At 40.4% G+C, this 21,715-nt stretch overlaps 1 protein-coding gene across 6 annotated transcripts in view; it reads left to right on the forward strand.

The window, feature by feature from the left end:
• The window catches only part of LOC106048543 (protein unc-13 homolog B), a 212,313-nt gene that overhangs the window by 125,239 nt on the left and 65,359 nt on the right, over positions 1–21,715 (forward strand). For all 6 annotated transcript variants that reach the window (XM_048053930.2, XM_066987693.1, XM_048053933.2 and 3 more), the window contains 5 exons: positions 1,941–2,019; positions 3,667–3,741; positions 4,240–4,459; positions 12,649–12,876; positions 13,176–13,317. In XM_048053930.2, coding sequence (XP_047909887.1) covers positions 1,941–2,019; positions 3,667–3,741; positions 4,240–4,459; positions 12,649–12,876; positions 13,176–13,317 — 744 coding nt within the window. The remainder of the gene's footprint in view (positions 1–1,940; positions 2,020–3,666; positions 3,742–4,239; positions 4,460–12,648; positions 12,877–13,175; positions 13,318–21,715) is intronic.

The raw sequence follows: 21,715 nt of genomic DNA on the forward strand, positions 1-21,715 counted from the left end.
TAGGCTTGGCTTGAATTATAAAACGTACAATTCTAGTATGTTGTGTTGTTTTATTTTTCCCTTGGAAACATCAGTGTCACAGTTTCCTTTCAGATGAGTTAGAGAAAAAAAAAAAAAACACTTTGAAAATTCTGTAGAAAAGAAGTGTTATTTCCCAGCTGTGCTGTTAACTTTAACAGGGGCATTGACTCTAGATTTTTACTTGTGACTATTTTATTGAATCTTTTCTTCTTATAGATGCTCCCTTTATATTTTGCATATGCTTTCATAATGATTTGACCCAAATTTTTGACCCAAAACTTAGCAATAAATTAAACTCTATTGTGATTTAAATAATACTGGAATTCTTGACATCATCTAAATAGTATTCTGTGAAACCTATTTTACTCCAAAATAGTATTGCTAATATCAGGCAGCATTTTGTAGCTTTAGGACAGCAGAAAAAAATCCTGTTTGATCCCAGCAAGACTGTGCTGAGTTCTTATGCTTATATTTATTATTTGCTGATTTGGGCCAGATCTTTCTGTTACAAGCAAGAAGGGATTATTGCAGTGTAACTCAGGCAAAAATATTTTCTGGAGCTGTGTTGGAAATGAGGATAGCCTTTAGTAGAAATACCACGTAGACTTGCTGTAAGGATTTCCTGTACTAGAAAACACTTACTCTTTGCCAGAGACTCCAGCAGTTTAAACTAACTGAACTGCTGTAAAGTAAACCTGCATCTTTTTCATGCCTGAGTTGGTCTCCTGTTCCCAGCTGCAGGATCTAGTGCTCGCTTTTTGCTGGCAGAGCAGTGTAGCAGACTGTGAATGGGGTTTGTTCATTATGTAGGAGCACAAAGAACTGTGCACAGCTCTGTAATGCAAATATGCCTAATGCTGCATGTGGAGGCAAGGGTAGTTCATGTGGTCACACTTGGCTGCTCGCCTTCCCACCAGACTTGTTCAGCCAGCAGCATCTGTCAATTCAGGCACGGATTGGATGTGTCACCCTCCTATGCCCAGTCAAAAAAGTCAATTTTACCATTGCAGCACTATGGCATGTTTATATATATAATAGACATCTGCCCTTTTTTGACACAGCCTTGTGCTAGGTTGTGCAGTGACATCTTTCTCCATCCTAGCGTGGTCTGGTGTAGTGCAGGTGGTTGGTCATCATTTGTTTTTTTCGTAGACTTACTCATTTTTTTTTTTGACTTTTGGCTATATTAAGTGTAAATTTGAGTAGGCCCTGCTTGCCAAGGAAAGCGGGCTGCCTGTAGTCGCTTACCAGCCTACCAATTTCCATGGCATGTGTGAATTTGGTTCTCTAGATCATTTAAAAGTGTAGCTCCATGTTCATCTTTTATATGTAGAATATTAGTAAGAGTAGTTTGTCCCATGCTACCTATTCTAGTAGCTGTAGTGTCTTAAATCATTTTGTCTGTCCATATATATATACATATTATATATATGTATATATATGTATATATATATTATATATATGTATTATACATATATATATAATGTATATGTATACCAAATCAGCAAAATATACAGCTTACCAGTGCCTACCCTCTTACCTTTACGGAAACTGCTGAAGATCTCTGGTTCTACTGTAAGGTGAGGATTTTTGCCAAATCCATGCCACAAGGAAGCTGTGGGGATAAGCCCACCTTCACTTGCCAGTGGCAGCAACTGGATGCTCTGCAGGCATGTGCGCAGTCTGTTCTGAGGTAGCTCAGACGCTCAGCCTTGAGATGGGGAAAATGCCTTTTTTTTAAAGTGGTTAAACAAGTTTGGTTTATCATTAAGTTGTGTTTGCAGTGTACTGATTCTTCGTGTTCTTACTGAATGTGATAACAGCAAAGAGAATGGTGTTCTAAGGAGGCTTTCTGTTCCTGTTTACTGTCTGTCATTGCTGGTGAGATTTTTTAATCCTTTTTACTCTTGATTTTCCAGGCCAGCAGGTGGTCTCTATGGTATTGATAGCATGCCTGATCTCCGCAAAAAAAAGCCAATTCCACTTGTCAGTGATCTGGTAAGAGATTTTTCTTCTGCTACACAGTCACTGGTGCAAGTGGCTTTATTTTTTGACATATGATAATGTTCATTGTCACTTCAAAGAGTTGTAAGTTTCCTACTTAGTTAAATTAATTCTTACAAAAAAGGTTTAAGGAGCTGTGCTTGGAAAAATCACTGAGAACAAGGTATGGTTTCATACAGTGTTGCATTCATTTGGCAGAATTAAGATATTTTTCATGTTCATCTTCCTTCTTTTTCTACACAGAATATTTGATTATTTTTGGGCCTGCATTATTTTTAAATATTTTCCTAAAAATCACATACTTTGTGGAAAGTTATGATGTCCATGTGAGATTTGGCAACTTTACAGAAGGTTGGAATTTGAGAGGATAGATAAACGAACATATGTGCTTGGATTTTTTTAAAGTAATTTGAAATATTGCCAGTGGGCTCCTGTGCTGGGGAAGCAAAAGAACCAAGAAAGTAACGAAGACAAGTTTCTTATGGTTGTGTGATATGGTGAAATAAGTCTTCTCTGGGACAAATGGTTTTCTGTTGTCTGTGTGATCAGTACACGGAGCACACTCATAGTTGGGAGAGATGCTGTAACATCTGAAAGACCAAAGTTTCTGTATCCTGCAATTCCTGTGAAAAGATGCATACAATTCTCTCTGCCAGCTTATGCATGGGAGGCCTAATGTGTCTTATCTGCTTGTGTCTTCTAAACCTGTGCAATGATGGCATTAACTTGTGTTGCTTCCTTTGTATGCTTTCATTCTCTCTCTCCACAGGCCATGGTAAGTGGTGCTAAAGACAATCTAACAAGCCTTTACCAAAACCAAAAATTGTTATACCTTATTTTCCCTCTGCTCTTATGCTTTTTATTTTGAACCTGCAGTATTGCAGTGCATGCATATTCAACACTCTGTCCTGGTACATCACTGATGGAATGAACGTTTTGGTCTGTCTTCAAATAGCATAAATCAGCATAACTGAGTCTCTGATGGGATTTGATGATTTCAAAATAGATATTGCTGGCTTTAATTTCTTTCTCAGCCTTCATCTTTGTATAGCAGTGTTAGGTGATGCAAAGGCAGGTCCTGTGCTGCTCAATGGTGCAGAACGGCGTGGGTGTGATGTGAAAGGGTCAGTTTTCAGGGAAATATGCTGTTCATTGCATTCAGTGATGGCCAATGAATGTGACTTACCAGCACATTCAAACCTGCTCCCAACCCACCCTTTGTCCTGTTTGTATCCTTTCACTGTCGCATTTGGGAGTGTTGTGTATGTTTTTAAACTGACAAAATAATCTCCTTTTGTTTATGAATAAAGTTAAATATAGAAGATTGAGTCCCACGTAATTATCTTAGGCAATACCAGTGTTACCATTGCTACCAGAACACAGAAGTGAACCCAGTTATCATTATTACCAGAGAAACAAATAAAAATTTGAGACTGCCTGTGGGCAGATGAAAACTAGTTGGAGACCTCCCAGAGTATGCATTCGACTCTTTTGAGATGTGAGCTATCATTTAAGAAAGTAACTTCAGTGTAGTAGGCTTGGTATCTGGCATGACAGAGTGCCTTTGCTCACATCTTTGGGGATGTAGTACCAGTGCATTTCTGAACGTTGGTAGTGAATAACAAATTTTCTTCCTTTTAGTCACTGGTTCAGTCCCGGAAAGCTGGAATTACCTCAGCAATGGCCACTAGAACATCTCTCAAAGATGAAGAGCTGGTAAGTGGGAGGGTTGCTTGGCTCATGTTAACTTTCAGTAAGCAAATTAGGGGAGTTTGGCTCTCTGGGATGCAGAGCCAGCTTCACAGATGTCTAGAAATATAGATGCAAAGCTGCTTGTATCATTTGTTTACAGAAACTAAACATGTAAAAAGTAACATTTTATATGTTAGATATGAACCTAAAAAATACAAACTTACTTCCTTCTGTGTTATCTACTATGGGAGACAGTGTGCAAAACTTGCTTTATGTAAAGTATTCCTCATCCACAAACTTTAATTTCTTCCATCTCTTCCACTTTCTTTTAAATGTCTGGAAAAACATTTTTGAAAGTATGTTCTCTACTGTCACTAGTAGAATTTGGATAAATTTGGCTGCTTCAAATGTGTAGATAAACTGCACTGTTCATGCCTTTTCCCTAAAACCCATGTGTTAACTAGCAAAAATAGGTTCAGTCACCTTCCTGGATGTTGGTTTATGTGTGTTCTTATATTTCAGAAATCTCATGTCTATAAGAAGACCTTGCAAGCCTTAATTTACCCTATCTCTTGTACAACCCCACACAACTTTGAGGTGTGGACAGCCACAACTCCTACCTACTGCTATGAATGTGAGGGGCTGTTATGGGGTATTGCACGGCAGGGAATGCGCTGCGCTGAATGTGGAGTCAAATGCCATGAGAAGTGCCAAGACTTGCTCAACGCTGACTGCTTACAGAGTGAGTAGCAGTTTTGCTGCTTTCTGTCCCAAGAGGTACAGCGGAGCGTGGCTGTTCAAGAAGTGTTACAAGAGCTTTCCTAAATATAAAGATGATACCTGAGTGATTAGTGAAGATGTATTTGTTAAAATGACTGTTTTTTCAGAAAAGGTACCATTAGTCTAAACCTGCGCCCATCACTCTGTGGATGCAGCTCCAGTGATGCAGGAGAACTTCTTTGCAATGTTGTACTTTGTGTGCTTTAAAGGAAGGCTTAGTTATTGACTCTTTCACATATATATATTTTTTTGTTTTATCCTGTGTAATGTGTTTAATCTCTCTCTGTGTCAGCTCAGGTGGTGTGTTTGCTAGCATTTCCTGCACAGAAGAGAGGCAGGAGGTCTGGTGAATAGGCTACTAAGCTGGATATTCTGACTTTTGTTCTGTCCATCGCGCCCTGGTATCCTAGTCAAGTTTTATTTAAATGTTCAGTCTGTGTTACTGGATTTTAAGCAGTGGGTTCCTGCTTAACGGATACTGCCCATGGACTTAGCCAGGATTCTCTATGCCAAGTGTGGATTGTCAAGGCATGTTGCCATTTGAATAGGAGAGCCCTGTGGTCGAGTCGCTATAGAGACCTGAATCTGAATGAGTACGGATGATGGGTCAGATAGGAAGGTATTATTTAAGCGTATGGGCAGTATCTCATCTTACTACTAGTAGTTCTGTTTATTTTGTTTTTCTGCACGTTTATTTTGTTTTTCTGCAGCGTTCAAAACCTGAGCCCTCTCTTCAAAGAAAGCAAAGAGCTAATAATTTGCATAGTAAAAGAGACCTTGCACATACAATGGAGAAGTTTAAAAGGATTTGATTTTTCTCTTTTTTTTTTTTCTAAAAAAGAGAGAAAAAGTATGATTTTAGGCATCTGGTTTAGTCAGATTATTTTTATTTGCTCCTAAAACAGTTTCTTGATTTGGTCTCAAATTTATATTCCTGCTTGAGAGCAAAATATCTTAGCCTAAATGGAATAGAAGTTTCCACTGTGTAAGTGTTAAATCTTGAGTAGGAAGGTGGGGCTGCTTCTGTTCACTCTTGATTTTTTTGGTGTTCCAGCTTGAAGTCAGAAAGAATCAGAAGTTTGCGATGTAAAAAACAGCTTATTGAAAATCCATGTCAGCAATTATAGGAGTATAGGGAGTCAAATCCCGTACCTATCTCAGACTCTAGTTATTTGGAAAATCCAGAATGGATGATCCAGCAAGGGATACTAAAGAATCATAGGTCACTCGTTTTTCTTAAAGCTTATCGTGACACCTTACATAGACATTGTTGCTGCTTGTATTTTTGATGTGTGCAGAGTTTTAAATAAGTCATAGTTAGGACTGATGATCTATGATAAGTTTGTAGAGCTCACCAGAACCATATGCTAACTTGTGATTTTCAGTATTTGAGATGAAAAGCTGTTGATATGTGTACCGGGCTTAATTCAGATGCACACCCAAGATGTTGCAGTGTCATGATGGAGTCATGATATCTCAGTATGGGAAAATGCTATTGACAGCAGAGGAAAATTAGTTTTGCATGAGCAGCAGTGATGAAACAGGCACAAAGCTGTATGGAGGAGAAGCAATGAAGTCAAAAACAATAGAAGGAAAACTAAGTTTAACTAATGACAAAGAGGAAAAAAGTATTCCTGCAGAGGGCAGCTGTGGCAATACATGTGCAAGAAGGAGGACTTCAGACTGGGATGGGTACTGGGCAGAGGTCAATTGTAATGGAGAAATTGTGTGAGATATGAGTTTGCTTGTTCATCTTTCAAAAGCGAGGCTTGGCAGTGTGGAACACGAGGACAGGAATGATGCTGTTTCAGGAACCTAAGAATAGCCAAACTGGGACTGTCCCGATATCATCTTTCTAAAGGGATGTGATGGAGCACAAGGCAGAGGTGTAAGACATGCAGTGAAGAGCTGCTGTGATGCTATGTTTAATAGCAGACAGTGATGGCTTTGTAAATTTGTCTAATCCTTCTTTGAACCTTTTTATACCTGGAGTATGGTGGGGAAGAGGGAGATGTACAGCAGTGAGGAAAATGGTCTGTTTAAGCTTACCATTTACAAAATTAAACATGGAATAAATTCGCTTCAAGAAAATTAAAGGTGGAAGCTACAAGACAACTTCAGTGATGAGAACAGGGAGTCTGTGGAACAGCCTCTGAAAAATAACGGTGGGGGCAGCTTATCTAATCTCTGGTTGGAGTTAAATAAGTTTGTGCAATGGGCTGTGGGATGTGATGATGGCAAAAGACTGCACTTCTGTGTAGAACAGAGGTAGCAACTGGAACCAACTCTGCTTTTCAGATACAGTGAAGTATCAGATAATATCTTGTTATTTTATTCACTGGATTGCAGATGTTTGCTTTTCACATTTTCTTTCAAATTGTAAAGACAAGATACTCCAGCATGGAGAGTTAAAAAAAACAAACAAACAAAAAAAAAACAGGGGAAGAAAATGAGAGTGTGCTGGACTCAAAACAGGTGAAGAACACATAGAAAGGTAAAAACAATAACAAACCAAACGAATGCAGCCCCACGAAACTTCACAGACTCCGTTATTTGAAAACTGCCCAGCATCAGAACAGGGGAGTTGCAGAGACCATGAGCTGGAGCTATGAAGCTACCAATGTGAGAGTAATAGGTATCATTGTCTGGGGTGGAGACAGAAGGGAAATTGAAGACGTCAATTGTATAATTAAAAAGCAGAGAAGACAGAGGAAAGACGGTGCTGGGAAATTAAGATAATACTACAGCCAATATGTGGATGTGCTGCTGGGCTGGGAAAACAAATGTTATTGATACTAGAAATCTAGTATAAGGCTTTTTCAGGAAACTGTGTTCTTTCTTTTGGCATGTTCATGCTAAAATTCTTCTAACTGGAACCCACAAGGCCAGAAGAAGATGGGAAAAAAATGAATTATTTTTTTTATATGCTTGACAGAGCATAGACTGTGCTTGAGGAATGAGAAATGGGTGCTTCTGGAGCCCAAGCAATAGTGTAGAGATCCAATAAGTCTGAATCTGAAGTTTCTCATATAGTGAACTTGAGGGGTTTCTTCCTAAAAGAAGTTTTACTATTGCTGGTGGGGATTTTTTTTTCTTTTTTTTTTTTTTTCAATAAAAAAAATCCATGTTTTCAAAATGTATCATCACCTGAGCATCTAATAAAGGCTTCCAGGAAACGTTGCATTGGAAGAGTAAAATGAGTTTTCAGGCTGGTAACAAGTACAGTTCTATTGATTGGGTCTTAATGTCTCAGGATGTATCTTCATTCAAGTCTGTGCAAGTCTTCCTGAAAATGTTGCATTGGAGTAAATTGAATTTTCAGGCTGCTCACAAATTCTGTTGTCTATATTTTGAATTTTGGTGTAGATGCTTTGGGACCTTAGAATCAGGATGTGATGTTTATCCATCTGCTATGCTTCAGTGCTTTTCTGTGGGAAATAAATGGCTCTCTCTCCCCAAGTCTATGAGAATTCAGTTTGGTTACTTCTTCTAAGGGCTTTTTACTTACCGTCTATATTTTAAGAAACTGAGTATCTGATACAGTGAACAAATGTGTGAGACTGTAGTGATAAGATACTCAAATTCAGTAGTGCTTTGTTGGAGTTTGAAACAAAATCCACTTGTGTAAAATTGGGTGCTGCTTCTCTATTGAAGCTAATTTGCTCATCATGTCTATGGAAATGCCTCAATACCTTTGTCTGGGAGGCAAATGAGAATGTGTTTAGAATGTATTTCCAGGAAACATTGCATCCAAGGAATGACACCCAACAGAGATGAAAGGTATCAATCTTTTATCTGAATTTTCTTTAAGAACAAAAAAGCAAAAGCTGCAACTTCCAGCCTCCCAGCTCTTAGGGTTCAGCATTTTTGTTTTGTTTTGTTTCAAGTATTGTGTGATGGGACATGCCTTGCAGATCAGTTCAACAAGGCTGTTCCATGGATTGGCAGTGTTTGAAATGCAGTAAGGATAGAATTATCTGTGGCATGTGTACTGCAGCCATCTGGTTAATGGCTCTGTTGGCACCAAGCTGTTATTCTGAGAGCATTAAAATACTAAGTTTCTGTATTCTAGGTACTTTCAGGATACTATTCTGATGATCGAGAACTTTACCTTTTCTTTATAAGATCGTAAATACTTGCTCTAGGGAAGATGCTCTCTCTTTATCTTTCACCTGTTCTTGGAGTTACTGGAGGTCTCCGCTGTTTGGGTACAATTCCTTTCTTGCTTGGCTGGAAATGGATGGAGAGGTTTCTTTGGTTGGTTGGTTTTTATCTATCCTCATAGCATATAAAGCTTTTGAAAAACGGGGGCTTTGTCTCTTGCCCTGGGCACCAGTGTAGTACTAACTGAAATACAGACAGTTGGGAATTGTTGATATCAAAGGAAGCCTTATGATGGCTGAGGATGGATGTGTAGGATGCAGATAAGTAGGCAGAATAAGGAAGAGGATGGAAGGGAAGGACATTACACTAGTGAGATACTGACAAAAGGGAGTTGGACAGTTCTGGACTAGCATTTGGAAAGCCTTAGTATTCTGCTTCTGCAAGTATATGTCTTGTTTCCCAGCAGTGATGCTAATCTAAGTCCTCAATAGACTACAGTTAAACCTAAGGAAAGAACTTACCCTGGGATATCAAAATCCGGTTCTCTGGAGATCTGAAAAATGAGGAATTGAGATCTCAAGCTTCAAACTTCTGTTGAACATGAGATCTGTGTTGTATGATTAGTTATATTAGTGCTGGTTTATGGTGTACTGGAGCAACAAACCTGGTGAACCTTCCATGAGCTATGAGGACTGCGGTGCTGAATGCCCCGCTTGGTACTGTTTTGTCTCCTGGGGCTTTGGTTCACCGCTGGAACTGTTCAGCACTTTTTTACTCAGAACTGGAAGTCTGGCATGTTTGTTGGGTTTTGGATGAGAAAGCTCTGTATTGCACTCTGAACAGATTGCATTCCAGAGACTGGCTCTGTGAGTGGACTGTTAGGGAGACCAATAAGTCACTCTTGTGATAATCATCTTGGCTTCGGCATTGAATGATGATTAGGCACCATGGTGATGAATGCTTGTTTGCTTCCAGAATCCTGTGCAGGAAAATATTTGCACAGAAGGAAGAAGGATACCTTTATTTGAAACCCGAATATCTATTTTAAGTTTCATGAATATATAATTTCTAAGCATTATCCGCCTACTGAACAGCTGTCTTCTATCCTGCTAGTGTTGCTTTCTTGACTTTTTCCTCTTAAAGCATGAGATAACAGCACTGGCAGTTTACTAATAGCTGTATCAATACCATTCCCATTATAGTCGTACTTGCTTTCTGTTTCCAGTTATAAATTGACTCGTGATTCATTCCTAGGGAGGAAGAGATAAGGAAAGCCCAGTACCATTTATACAGTACTATACATGTCTATACACAGTACTTGTATAGTCCCTTGCCTTTTTATTGCCATTTACAGAACTACTTGAAAAGCTGCACCACTGGCCTGCACTTTTTTTGCAGCTGAATGAATATGATCCAAGTTCAGCTGCAGGAGAAGCACCTGTGACCTTCCAGTGCAGTGACATACATTGGGTTTATATGACATATGTTTTGTGTAATTAATCCTCTGATAGTTATTGTGGAAACCATGGTGGTTTTGTACCAACAAGCAGATGTCAAAATTAAGAACAGGTATGTTGTTGTGACAGAGGGTTTGTCTGTTCTTTACTCTGGTAGTCTGTGTAGTTAAACACAGTGTCTGATCCTGGTTTTTGCACTGCAGTTCATGTGTAACTCCTGCAGGGAGACAAATATCTCTCCTGTGAAGGAGTAGTGGAACCTTTTTTCCTGATAAATCATCTGGGCAGAGTGGGGGAGCAGCATGGATGGAGATGGGCAGTTACCTCTGAAAGTCATGAAACAGAGCCAAGCCTTAGAGGTGATGAAAGAGGGATGTCTAGAGGTCTGTGCGGCATGGCTTGCATCTCTTGTAATTCAGGATGCCATGGGCAACTGCTAGACCTGAAGCAAGTCATGGTGAATGGCTCCACTATGCAAGGTCTCTGGAGGTAGTGGAGATGTGAAATATGTTTTTAGATTATAAACAATTATTCCATTTATCTATGTTTGCTGTCAAAAGCCTATTTGATGCTTCTGGAGTGCTTGCCATTAAGGCAATGATGCAGACCACAACGCTCCAAAATTGTGTTACCTCTGGTCCCATCTGTGTGACCAGCAGTGAAACATTTATGTTTGCAAGCTGCCTGGCTAATAATTTCTTTAGAAAATGTTTCTGAAATAAGAGTACTCACTCATTTATGACACTAGCCCTTAATGTTTGAGTTTGGTTCTTCATTACCGTAAGGTCGGGTCAGAAACAAACCCTGTCCTGCCCTTTCTTGGTATTGTTACAGATTTTAGAATTCCTCATAGGAAAAGCTACTTTTTCAACTTGGCCTCTTACAGTTTCTGTAGCTCTGTGTATACTGTACAGAGTCCACCTCCATCCCTGAAAGACCTAGTTCTGTTAACGCTGAATAGCATTTCTTATCTGAAGTTCAAAGTATAGCCCCTGGTATCATTTCAATTTCATATTCCTTTAATAAGTGTTGGGTCTACAGCTGGATGATTGTCTGATACAAGCATCACTTTGGGTAGTGGTAGTTCTTCATCAACGGTGAGTGAAGACAGCAGGGACTATATAATTAATTCCAGTATTTTGATTTCATTTCATCTTAAGCCAACAATAGGAAACTCTGGGGCCTTTTCTCAGATAAATTTTATTGTACTAAATGGAATACTGAACATCAAGCCTCTAGCAAATAGAATAAAAAAAATAATTATCAGGTAATGCAAAGTTATGGCTTGTTTTATACCCAGGTCTTTAATAGCTTACCTTCGTATGCAGTGTTCTTAATGAACTTCTGAAACTTCAGTGGTCACAGTCTGTTCCAAACTGTGTTTTTATTCTTTTCAGTTTGGATGGTGGAAGTTATAATTGAGTTTTGTTTCTTTATTGAAGTGAATTTAGTGACGGTGAAAGGTATTAGATTGAAGGTCCTAGAAATAGATGTCTTTAGGCAATGTTAGTCACTGGGCACGCTGTTGAGCCTGCTAATGAGGTTCCCTGTTATGATGTACTGCTGGGGGTCCTTTATGAGGGTGCATTCACAGAAGTTTGTCCCTGTTTGGTCACTAACTGCTGAAACTCTCTTTGTGTGCAAAATAGTAAAGACTTGTGTTAAGGTGCTCCAAATATCATATTTGTGCACTTATTCTAGAGGAAAACAATTTTGGGGTGTCTTTGTGACTGATGGCTGCCTTTACACAGACTTGCTCCTGCTTTAACACATTTTTAAAGTAATTCATTCAGTATTTGGTGAACAGCTGGTGAAGGTCATTTTTCTAGGACAAGGCTTAATATAAGGTATCTGAGAAAAAACAAGCATGCAAAAGCATATTAAACTAAACTGAAATAATGTCTGAATGTGTTCACAGGACTTTTGTCTTGGTTTGACCGTATCTGATTTAAGGTCATAACTTGAAATCCCTTAAATGCAGACTGCGTGTAGAAAGATGGTGTGTAGTCTGAGTCCTGTATTTCATTTCACACCCTTTCATTTCTGCCCTGTTAGCTCACATCAGTGGTTTTATTAACTCATTCCTCACATCTGACACAACAGTCTGTGGTTGAGTTCTGACAGCAAACACGGCTGTCAGAATTGAATAGGGAATAGTTGAATGTGGGAGCATTCTTATCTCATAATTAACTTTTAAAATTTGTAAGAGGTATGCAAGTGATCAGAGGCCTCTGTTAAAGCAAAATGATGAGAAGAGGGGGCATGCTGATGTCTGCTGTTACAGTGAACTTCATTTCTGGATCTTTCTCAACTGCAATGCTGTTTGACTTGAGCCTGTTTTCAGGAGAGCGATCTCATCCTAGATTGTAGAAGAATATGGACATTCCCCTTCCATTATCTCCTCCCAGCTGTATGTGGTCCAAGTTTTCTTTCATGTATGTTAAAATGGAGGGTCTGACTGTAAACGTCGATAGTAAGAGGCATCATGTGGAGGGTAACTCATGGCTTTGATCCTGCCATCTATTCAGTGAAGCATGACTTGGTGTGTTTGCCTGTTTCTGATGAGCGTTGTTTACTTCCTGATGCACAGGAGCAGCAGAGAAGAGCTCAAAGCATGGAGCTGAAGACAGAACCCAGAATTTCATCATGGCCATGAAAGATCGTATGAAAATCCGTGAGCGAAACAAGCCAGAGATCTTTGACTTGATTAGAGATGTGTTCTGTGAGAGCAAATTGACACATGCCCAGCAGATGAAGACGGTGAAGCAGAGCGTTCTTGATGGCACCTCAAAATGGTCAGCAAAGATCACGATCACAGGTGAGTGAAGGGAGGCACAGGTTCCATCATTCTTGCTTGGGGCCATAAGGTAAGGAAGAGTTGGTGTGAAGCTAGAAAGAGCAGACTTCCCCTTCTCTTCTTGGAGTACAGGTAGCAAGTGGAGATGCTCCTGCCCCAGGTGTTGTAATGTACCATGAGATGAGGCTCATCAGAAAAACTCTGAGTGATATTCCTCTTTCTTTGGCCAGGCTGATTTGCCAGGCTGATTTGCTGCTTCATGTGGTGTGTGGACACAGTATTATTGGCAAATGGTGATAACCCTTCTTTTTTGTTTCCAGTGATGTGTGCTCAGGGTCTGCAAGCCAAAGACAAGACTGGTTCCAGCGATCCATATGTAACTGTTCAAGTTGGTAAAACAAAGAAGAGGACAAAAACAATTTTTGGGAATCTTAACCCTGTTTGGGAAGAGAAGTTTTATTTGTAAGTATTCTTACAAGGACTCTAACCCCTGTTTTGCCTGTTTATATGATCTTTACTTTGACAGTTATGCCGTCTTTGTCACTATGCATTCCCACACTGCCTGTAATGTATGAAGGTTTCATTTCTGCTTGGCGTTGTGTTCTGGAGGGTTGATGTCTGTAATAATGTACATAGTGCACACTTGTCTGCTTCATCTTTCTTGCTTTTGTATACATAAATTGTCTGCTCTGTGAGCATTCTTACATTAATGTTTCTAGAGAAAGATAAAGAAAGGAACATCTTTAATTTGGTGACTTTTGTTCCTGTATAATAGAAGTAGTTTCAAAATTCTTTGGAATATAAAAGAGTGAAGTTTGTATAAAAGGCTGAGCAAACTTTCTGTGACCTGCTGCTGTGACTTACTATTGGTGTTTGACCAGCAAAGGTTAAAGGTAGCTATTTGTTTGTCACTTGTCTGCAACACTACCATCTCTCCCTTTAGTTCAGGAAAATCAGTGTAACAATAACTTGAGGGATTATCTGCTTTCAAGATGAGCAATGTATCCATGTCTGAATTGAAAAGAAAGGCTGGAGGCACTTTTTTTTTTTAAAGTATCAAATATGCTCAAAAGACTGAAGAATGTATTATTCCATCCTGCTTTTATTGAATAAGTAAACACTATCCTCAGTTTATCATTGAACACAATACAACAGAAAAGGGAGATGTGAAATCTACTGGGTAAGTAGTTTCTGAAGATTCTGGATGATCTCTTTCAACCCCAGACATCTTTATTTCTTCTCTTTTTTTCCCCCTCCTTGTTTTTCCCTAAACTGCTTGAAGTGAGCTCTCTGCAAGCTGAAATTATATATTAAAATCAAGCTTATATCAATCTAACTTTGTCTTTAAAATGCACAGTCCAAACAAAATTATTTTAAAGTAGTTTTGAGATCCTCATTAACATCAGAAATATCTCAGTGCTATTTTGAGAGAGTAAGCTCTTGGGCTTTTATTTATTTATTAAGTTTATTCTTACTTTAATCCAAAGTAATGGAACTTCTTGGTAAGTAGTAAGTATGGTTAGATGCCATTTGGTTAACTCTAGTCACAATAGCAGCAAGTCTGTGGGAGCCTTAAGGACCTTGATTTACCATGCCAAGTAGTTACCATGGTATTTGCAGTGTGTTCCCTTCTAATTTTAGGAACTTCAACAAATACTATGTTTAAAGATAGATAGCACAACGTGATAAATGTCACAGTTTTAACAGCGCTGCTGTTTAGATTTTATCTGTGTCTATGATTCAGCAGATAATTTGCTGCTGGGCATTCGAGTTGATGCTACTTTGAATCTTATCTGTGTCTAGGTGGTTGCTTTAATTGCCTTGGAATAGCAGGAAGAGGTAAATGAAATGAGGACTGTATCCAGATCAAATGCGGGAGATCACTCAGTACTGGCATCCATGTGTTGTTTTATTGGTTGATGTCAAAGCTCAACATATGCTGGATGAGGAGAGTCATTTAGAAGTGTGTGCAGTGCCAGTCTTTTTACGTGCCTTTTTTTTGTTTTTTCTCCCCGTGTATGGGTCATTTTCTTAGAGCTTACTACTCTTAAAATTGCTGAAATCTTCTACCCTCCATAATCCAATGGAAAGTTAAATCCACATATGCGTGACAGCAATACCCATTACTTACCAAGCTTTTTTACAAGAGATTGCCAGGACAACTGAGGTGCTCAGTTTTGAGGGTTGAGGGTGCATGTGTTTATTATTTAAAGTTAACTTGTTACAGTGGGAGAAAGATGTGCTGGTAGTTATTAAAAGCCTACCTAACAGCAGACACATGAAAAATCTGATGTTCAGAACACTAAAATATTTCAGTGGGTGTAAGATACACAAGTAGAGAGAGGTCAGGTCAGTAATGTATAGGTTAGTAATTGCTGTTCCTCTACTGCTTGTCTTGTTGGACAGATTTGTTTGCAGCTGGTGTTCATTAGGTCCCCAGTGTCTTTTATGGGATCACAATTCCACCATCTTTTCAAAAGTTGGTTATGGAATCAAAAACCTGTGTGTATCAGTTGTCGTAGTGCTATTGTAATCCATGACATAAGCTGAGGCAGATTGCATACAGCTGAGCAATACAATAATTTCCACAGACTCAGTAAAGTTTATTAAAAGCAGCTTAAACAAGTTTTAAAAATTTTAAGGCTGCAATAACTATTTGAAATAGCTTCTTTGTGCTTATTTACAGTGGTGGAAGGAAAAGTACATTAACTTAAAGCCATATTTAAGGAGATGTTGTGGTAGTTTTGACCCCATTTGGAAGTCTAAATTTAGAACTGTATTTTAGAAAAGACAAGGTTGAAAAGACTTTGGGTTTTCATTATAAGCACTATTTAGGTCATTAGTAGGCTATGTCCCTTGGGCTTCTGCTTAGATTAATGACCAGTTCTTGGAGCATGTTCATCACCAAGCAGGTGTCTTGTTTCTTTCTGAAAATCATCTTTTTGTATATTTTCATCCTTACCTTTAGGAAATATGTTACAGAGAATTTGTCTTTCGTTGAAGTTTGAAGACCTATGAAAATACAAGGAGCTGATCTTTCTGCTCAGTTCGAAGTGTTGCAGGCTTGATGCAAAGACTCCCCATATATGGTGCCTGGCAGGATGAAGCTTGATAGGGGACTCCAGACATTGCTGAAATAAAAAATAAAAATAAAAATAAATGTGTCAGCAAGCACTAATGAATTGTGCTTCCCTTGGCTTTACATTCCATTCCTGTTTTGTTATAATCCCAGATCCCTTTCCTTATAGCTATATTGAGCAGGCTAATAGGTATCCTTCTTCATTTGCCCTGTAGACTTATCTTCTGTGCCCTCAGCCTCTCTTGCCCTCAGCTCTGGACAGAAAGCAATGTGTGTCCTATCTTCAATTGGTTCTGCGTTGTCTGGGTCAATGGGTACATAAGAGACAGGTGGCTGCCGACTTTCTAAGGATGGTAGCTAGTTTGGAGATCTCTTCTCCATCTAGCTGGTAATTTTTCACAAAGTGCGTTGAAATGCAGAACCTTTGAAAAGAAATTTCCTATGCACTCATTTCCCTAGGAAACAGCCCAGTAATGTGAGAGGGAAGATATTTTTGCAATCTTCAGTGCAATTAAGACAAGGTTTTAATTCTCCATTTAGACATAATTTAGACGATAGGTAGAAAATAGTGGCTTTCTAGTAATCTCTCTTTTTTTGTAAAGGCTGAAGCTGAGCATCCATTTGAACAAGTTACAATGGTAGACAGGTTTTAAGAGTTCCATTTTAATAGAAGAATTGTGGGCTCAGCTAGAGATTTGTTGTCCATACCAGCTTTTTTTTAGGAAGGACTGCAGTCTTAAATGACGAGCACTAGAAGCTACTGGATGCAAACAGGGTTTTGCTAGGTTTCTTGGCTTAGGCACAAAATGACTCCCTCATTTTAAAGTAAAATCCCCTTAAAGTTGTATTGTCTGAATATATCTGTGCACATTAATGGTGGGTGTGAAATCATTGCCTGGAACAGATTGCACTGTCAGTGGGCAGTTTGCAAGAGGCACGTTTGTTCTCTTACTACAGAAGACTAACTCAGTTAAAGTAATGCGGTGCCTCCTGCTAGCAGATAACCAATATTTTACTAGGACGTGCAGAGCCACAGATGATATACATTCCTGTTAATCCATTGGGAATGGTGCAATTGCATAGCTAACCGCTGCGTTGTCACCCAAAAGGTTCCATTTGGTTGCTCAATTTTCCTTTCACCTGCTGAGCTTGTTATCAAGCTCAGCATCTTTCAGTAATCTCTGTGGTTATATGAGATTGTTTCAGTGTTGTTTTTTAGTCTTTACCTTTGGAGACCACCATGTTTATAAATGTTACTGGAACTCTGAAACCTCAGCCTCCTCTGTTCATTGTATGGCAGGGACCATTTGCTTGTCTTGCTTTCTTTATTCTCTAGGTACTGCAGATGCTCAAAATGGCACTCTGATGAAATCCTGCTTGTTTCCCTGCTCAGTGACCAATGTGAAATTTATATTTGAATTAAAGTTGATGCCTCGTGGCAAGCATCTTTTGGGAAGCTGAGTTAATACAGCTAAGGATGTAACACTCAGAATCACTTTATCTGCTCTTTGTAGTTAGGAGAGCCGCATGATTAATTTGTGCAGTCAGTGTTGTAGCATTGGGTAACGGCAAAATGATTGTACTTGTTCCCCTAAGAAACGAGCTTCATGCAACTAAGAACAGAAAATTCATTTCTTTGTTCTTAGACAGCAACAGCTGGATCTCAAGGCATATTCTTGTGCTGTTGCGCTTAACTTATAAACTGCTAAGGATTTTAGCCTTGTTCTCTTACCACTCTGACTTTGCTTTCAGTGTATTTTTTTGCTGTCTTTTTTTTTTTATTCCCTAACTGAAGAGCCTTGGTATCGTTTAAAAATTCATCTGTCCTGCAAACTTTTGTCATCTATTCCCATTGAGGCTGGCCACAGCAGACCTCCCAGTTGGATGCTGCCATTTCTAGACACTTTCATTTGAACCACACCCAAATCTTCCTGCTTTTTCAGCCAGACCATTTCCTGAAGTGTATTTCCTGAAGTGTATATAGTTACAACTCTTTGTTGGGCTTCTCATACTCGTTACTGTAACTACTCTTTCTGATTTTCCAGAAAACCATTTTTTTTTTTTTGGCACTTTGCTCCTCAGAAGCTAAAATGTTCTCAGGTCCTGAAGTCCTGCTGATCTGTTCTTCTGTCCTGTGCATTTTCCCACCTCCTGCACTCTCATCCCCTACTTCTGCAAGCTGCTCTGCCCTTTTTGTCTGTCCTCTACCACTGCATAAAATATTCTCTGCACAAGACTGTGAAACTTTACAGGCCCTTCTTGAGGGCTGCATCTGCAATTGTGCAGAAGGGAAACTGCTCATAGAACATGGCTATATAAATATTCACTAGACTCTTTGAACCATAAATATTTTTTTAATATCAAAGCACAACGAAACTACTTAAATCTGGGCTTGACTTGACCTACTTTTAAATCTGCAAAATGTTGTTGATACCTCTGCTCCCTCACTTAAGTCGTTTGTTCTTGCTATGTCTGCTTCTTGCTTTTTGTCTTTATTAACCTGTCAGCTCTACAAAGCAGGGGCTGTCTTCCTCTCTGTAAGTTGCCAAGCACACAGTAGAGTCATGATTGCACTGGGGCCTCTGGGCTCTCCTGTTCTTCAGGCAGAAGATATGAGAAAACAACATAGTTTAAGAAAACATCTTCATGTGAAATGGGCGTGTTGGATGATAGGGTTGTGTTGGCTTCTTACCTCTCTAATCTATGCAGTGCATTTTAGAGATGGACAATCTAAGTCTGAAGGTAGTATTAACGGAGTGAAACTGAGGTCTGGGTGTATCCTGCAGGGTTAACGTGCTGATAACACCTTTCTTGAGATGAGAAGTTGATTGGAAAGAAATATCCATGCGGATGTGTGTGGTGGTTTTACTGAGATGGGCAGCCAAGCTCCACCACAACGGCTCTCTCACTCCCCCTCCTCACAGGAAAAGGGGGAAGAAAATATGATGGAAAGGGCTCAGGGGTTGAGATAAGGGCAGGGAGATCACTCACCAATTATCCTGATGGGCAAAACAGACTCAGTGTAAGGAGATTAGTAAAATTTATTGTCTGTTACTAACAAGCTAGAGAAGTGAGAAACAAAAGAAACTAAAAACACCTTCCCCCCTTCCACCCTCTTCCACCTCCTCCCCCCAAGCAATGCAGGGGGCAATGGGGGCTGTGGTCTCCGCCGCTCCTTCCCGGTCCCTCTCTGCCCCTGCTCCCTGTGGGGTCCCTCCCATGGGATGCCGTCCTTCCCCAGCTGAGCCTGCGGGGGCTGCCCACAGGCAGCAGCTCTTCAAGAACTGCTCCCACACGGCTCCGTACCACGGGGTCCATCCCCCAGGAGCAAACTGCTCCAGCACGGGTCCCCCACGGGCGGCAGCTCCCCCCAGACCCCCTGCTCCTGCGTGGGCTCCTCTCCACGGGCTGCAGCTCCGGCCCGGGGCCTGCTCCTGCGGGGGCTCTCCATGGGCCGCAGCCTCCTCCAGGCCACATCCACCTGCTCCACCGGGGGCTCCTCCACGGGCTGCAGCGTGGAGATCTGCTCCGTGTGGGACCCATGGGCTGCAGGGGGACAGCCTGCTCCACCAGGGGCCTCTCCACAGGCCGCAGGGGAACCGCTGCTGCCTGCCTGGAGCACCTCCTGCCTCCTGCTGCACTCACCTGGGGGGCTGCAGAGCTGGTTCTCGCTCCTCACTTTCCCAGCTGCTGTTGCACAGCAGGTTTTTTTTTTTCTCTTTCTTAAATCTGCTCACCCAGAGGCACAAAAAAACATTGCTTATTGGCTTGGCTCTGGGCAGCGGCCAGGTCTCTTTGGAGCCTGCTGAAACAGGCCCTTATCTGACATGGATAAGAAGAATCATCTGGATTCTTCTCACAGAAGCCACCTCTGCAGCCCCCTGCTACCAAACCCTTGCCACATAAATCCACTATGATGTGACACAAATGGGCATTAAAAAACCCTTATGGGTATTTACCAGACTCTCTCTCTTCATGACTGTAGATTCTCCAATACGAACTAGTGGTGTCAGAAGGATACAGCTTTTTATTTTGGCACTCACTGTGCTCTAAACTTATTATCCTTATTTTTTTATTTTTTGTTTGTTTGTTTTGTAAACTGCTGGACAGAGTTTTATGGGTGTAAACTTTGTATGTCTTCTGATAGAACCTTGCAAACCTTCGAGGTTGCTGTACCCTCATGAGGGTTGCCATGTCCCTCTAGCATTCCAGCAGTGGGAGGTTAAGTAAGAATCCTGCAACAACTGATTAACCAATTCAGCACAAATGTCTTTTTGTTCTCCACATCAGGGTACAAATCACTGACTTGAAAATATTAGGATCATTTTTAGATGTTTCTTTTACTTTCTGCCTGCTTTTTTGGAGGACAGGATGCACATGCCTTACTCTGTCCCAGACCTCTGACAGCTTCTTAGCGAGTTTGGGCCAACATTCATAGACAGGCAGAGGTCTCAAAGCTATTAAAAAGCATAGAAAGTGATTGTTAGAAGTTTCAGCTAGATTAGAGGGATACAAATTATTAACTTCATTGTGGTAGACTATAATGTACATTCTGGAGTTGCCTTTTATGTTTAGCCACCAATATACGGATTAGTGTGCATGTATCAGCATGGCACTGTGCACAGGCATCAGAAGTAACAGCAACTTTGTGTTGTTTCCCCTCAACCCAGTTGATAGCTGGGCATGGGAAGATGTCAGAGCACTGACAGCACAGGGGGGATATGTTTGAGGCTGGGGAAGGCCAAGGGGGAATGTGGTAGAAGAGCTGGAGATAGAGTGTGGGATAGGGAGCAAGTCAGTAGAACCAGACTCTGCTGGTTCCACTGCTCCTGCAACCACTGGCTTTAGGTAGGAAAACTTAATGGAAAGAAATTCACAATTTTAATTTTTTCTTGCAGATTTAGTGTGCTGTTTCCTGAAAATGTTTCTTTGATACCTTGAAGTATCAAAGTAACTTTTTTTAACATAAAATGGCACGACTGCAAACATCAGAAGAACGTAGATACAAAAGAAAAAGTCATTTTCTGAGTCATGCAACAAAGAGAACCTGGTTTCCAGCTCCTCACACTATGAAATGGGCATGAACACGTTTGACAGTTTCTTCCCTATGACAAGGTCTCAAAGAGTTTCTTCTTTGCGTCCTCTTGGGAAAGCTGTGGGAGCTCAGCTGTGTGGCAGACTGGGCAGACACATGTATGCACACATTGTTAGGAAACCACTCTTCACAAAAATGTAGCAAGAAGTAGGGCAGGCATCTTTAGAAACTTGCCAGCTCCTATAGTAATGAAGGGGAAGGTTTCTAGCAGCAGAATGTGTAGCCACAGTCTTATGGAGCCAGGATGCTGTCACTAATCAGATGCTATTTTTATTAGCTAGAAAGCCTGTAAGCAGTTAAGCTCAAGTAGGCCAATATTTGTGGTTCTGTTTTGAGGTGTGCTCTAGAAGGTGAACTGTTGTTGACTCAACTGTCTTCTTTCACTGAAAGCAAGGACTGTGGTTCCCACAGACTTAGATGGAGATGTTTTATAGGTAAGCCACCAGCCCAAGTCTTTCAGTTGCTGTAAGCGAGTGATAAGGCGCTCTCTCTGGCATGGGAGCAGCATGAGGAATACGAATTGACTGGTCTCTTAAAAACAACAGAGAGAAGTGTGGTAAAGTAGAAGTTCCAGTAGCTAAGCAAATGCTACTGCAAAGTTTTCTGTGGCACTTAGCAGTGAGTTATGCTGCTGCAGCCCAAATGAAGGATGATAGCCACTTGGGGAGTGTGGGACAATGCATGTG

Source organism: Anser cygnoides, chromosome Z (assembly GCF_040182565.1).
Source record: "Anser cygnoides isolate HZ-2024a breed goose chromosome Z, Taihu_goose_T2T_genome, whole genome shotgun sequence".
Taxonomy (NCBI): domain Eukaryota; kingdom Metazoa; phylum Chordata; class Aves; order Anseriformes; family Anatidae; genus Anser; species Anser cygnoides.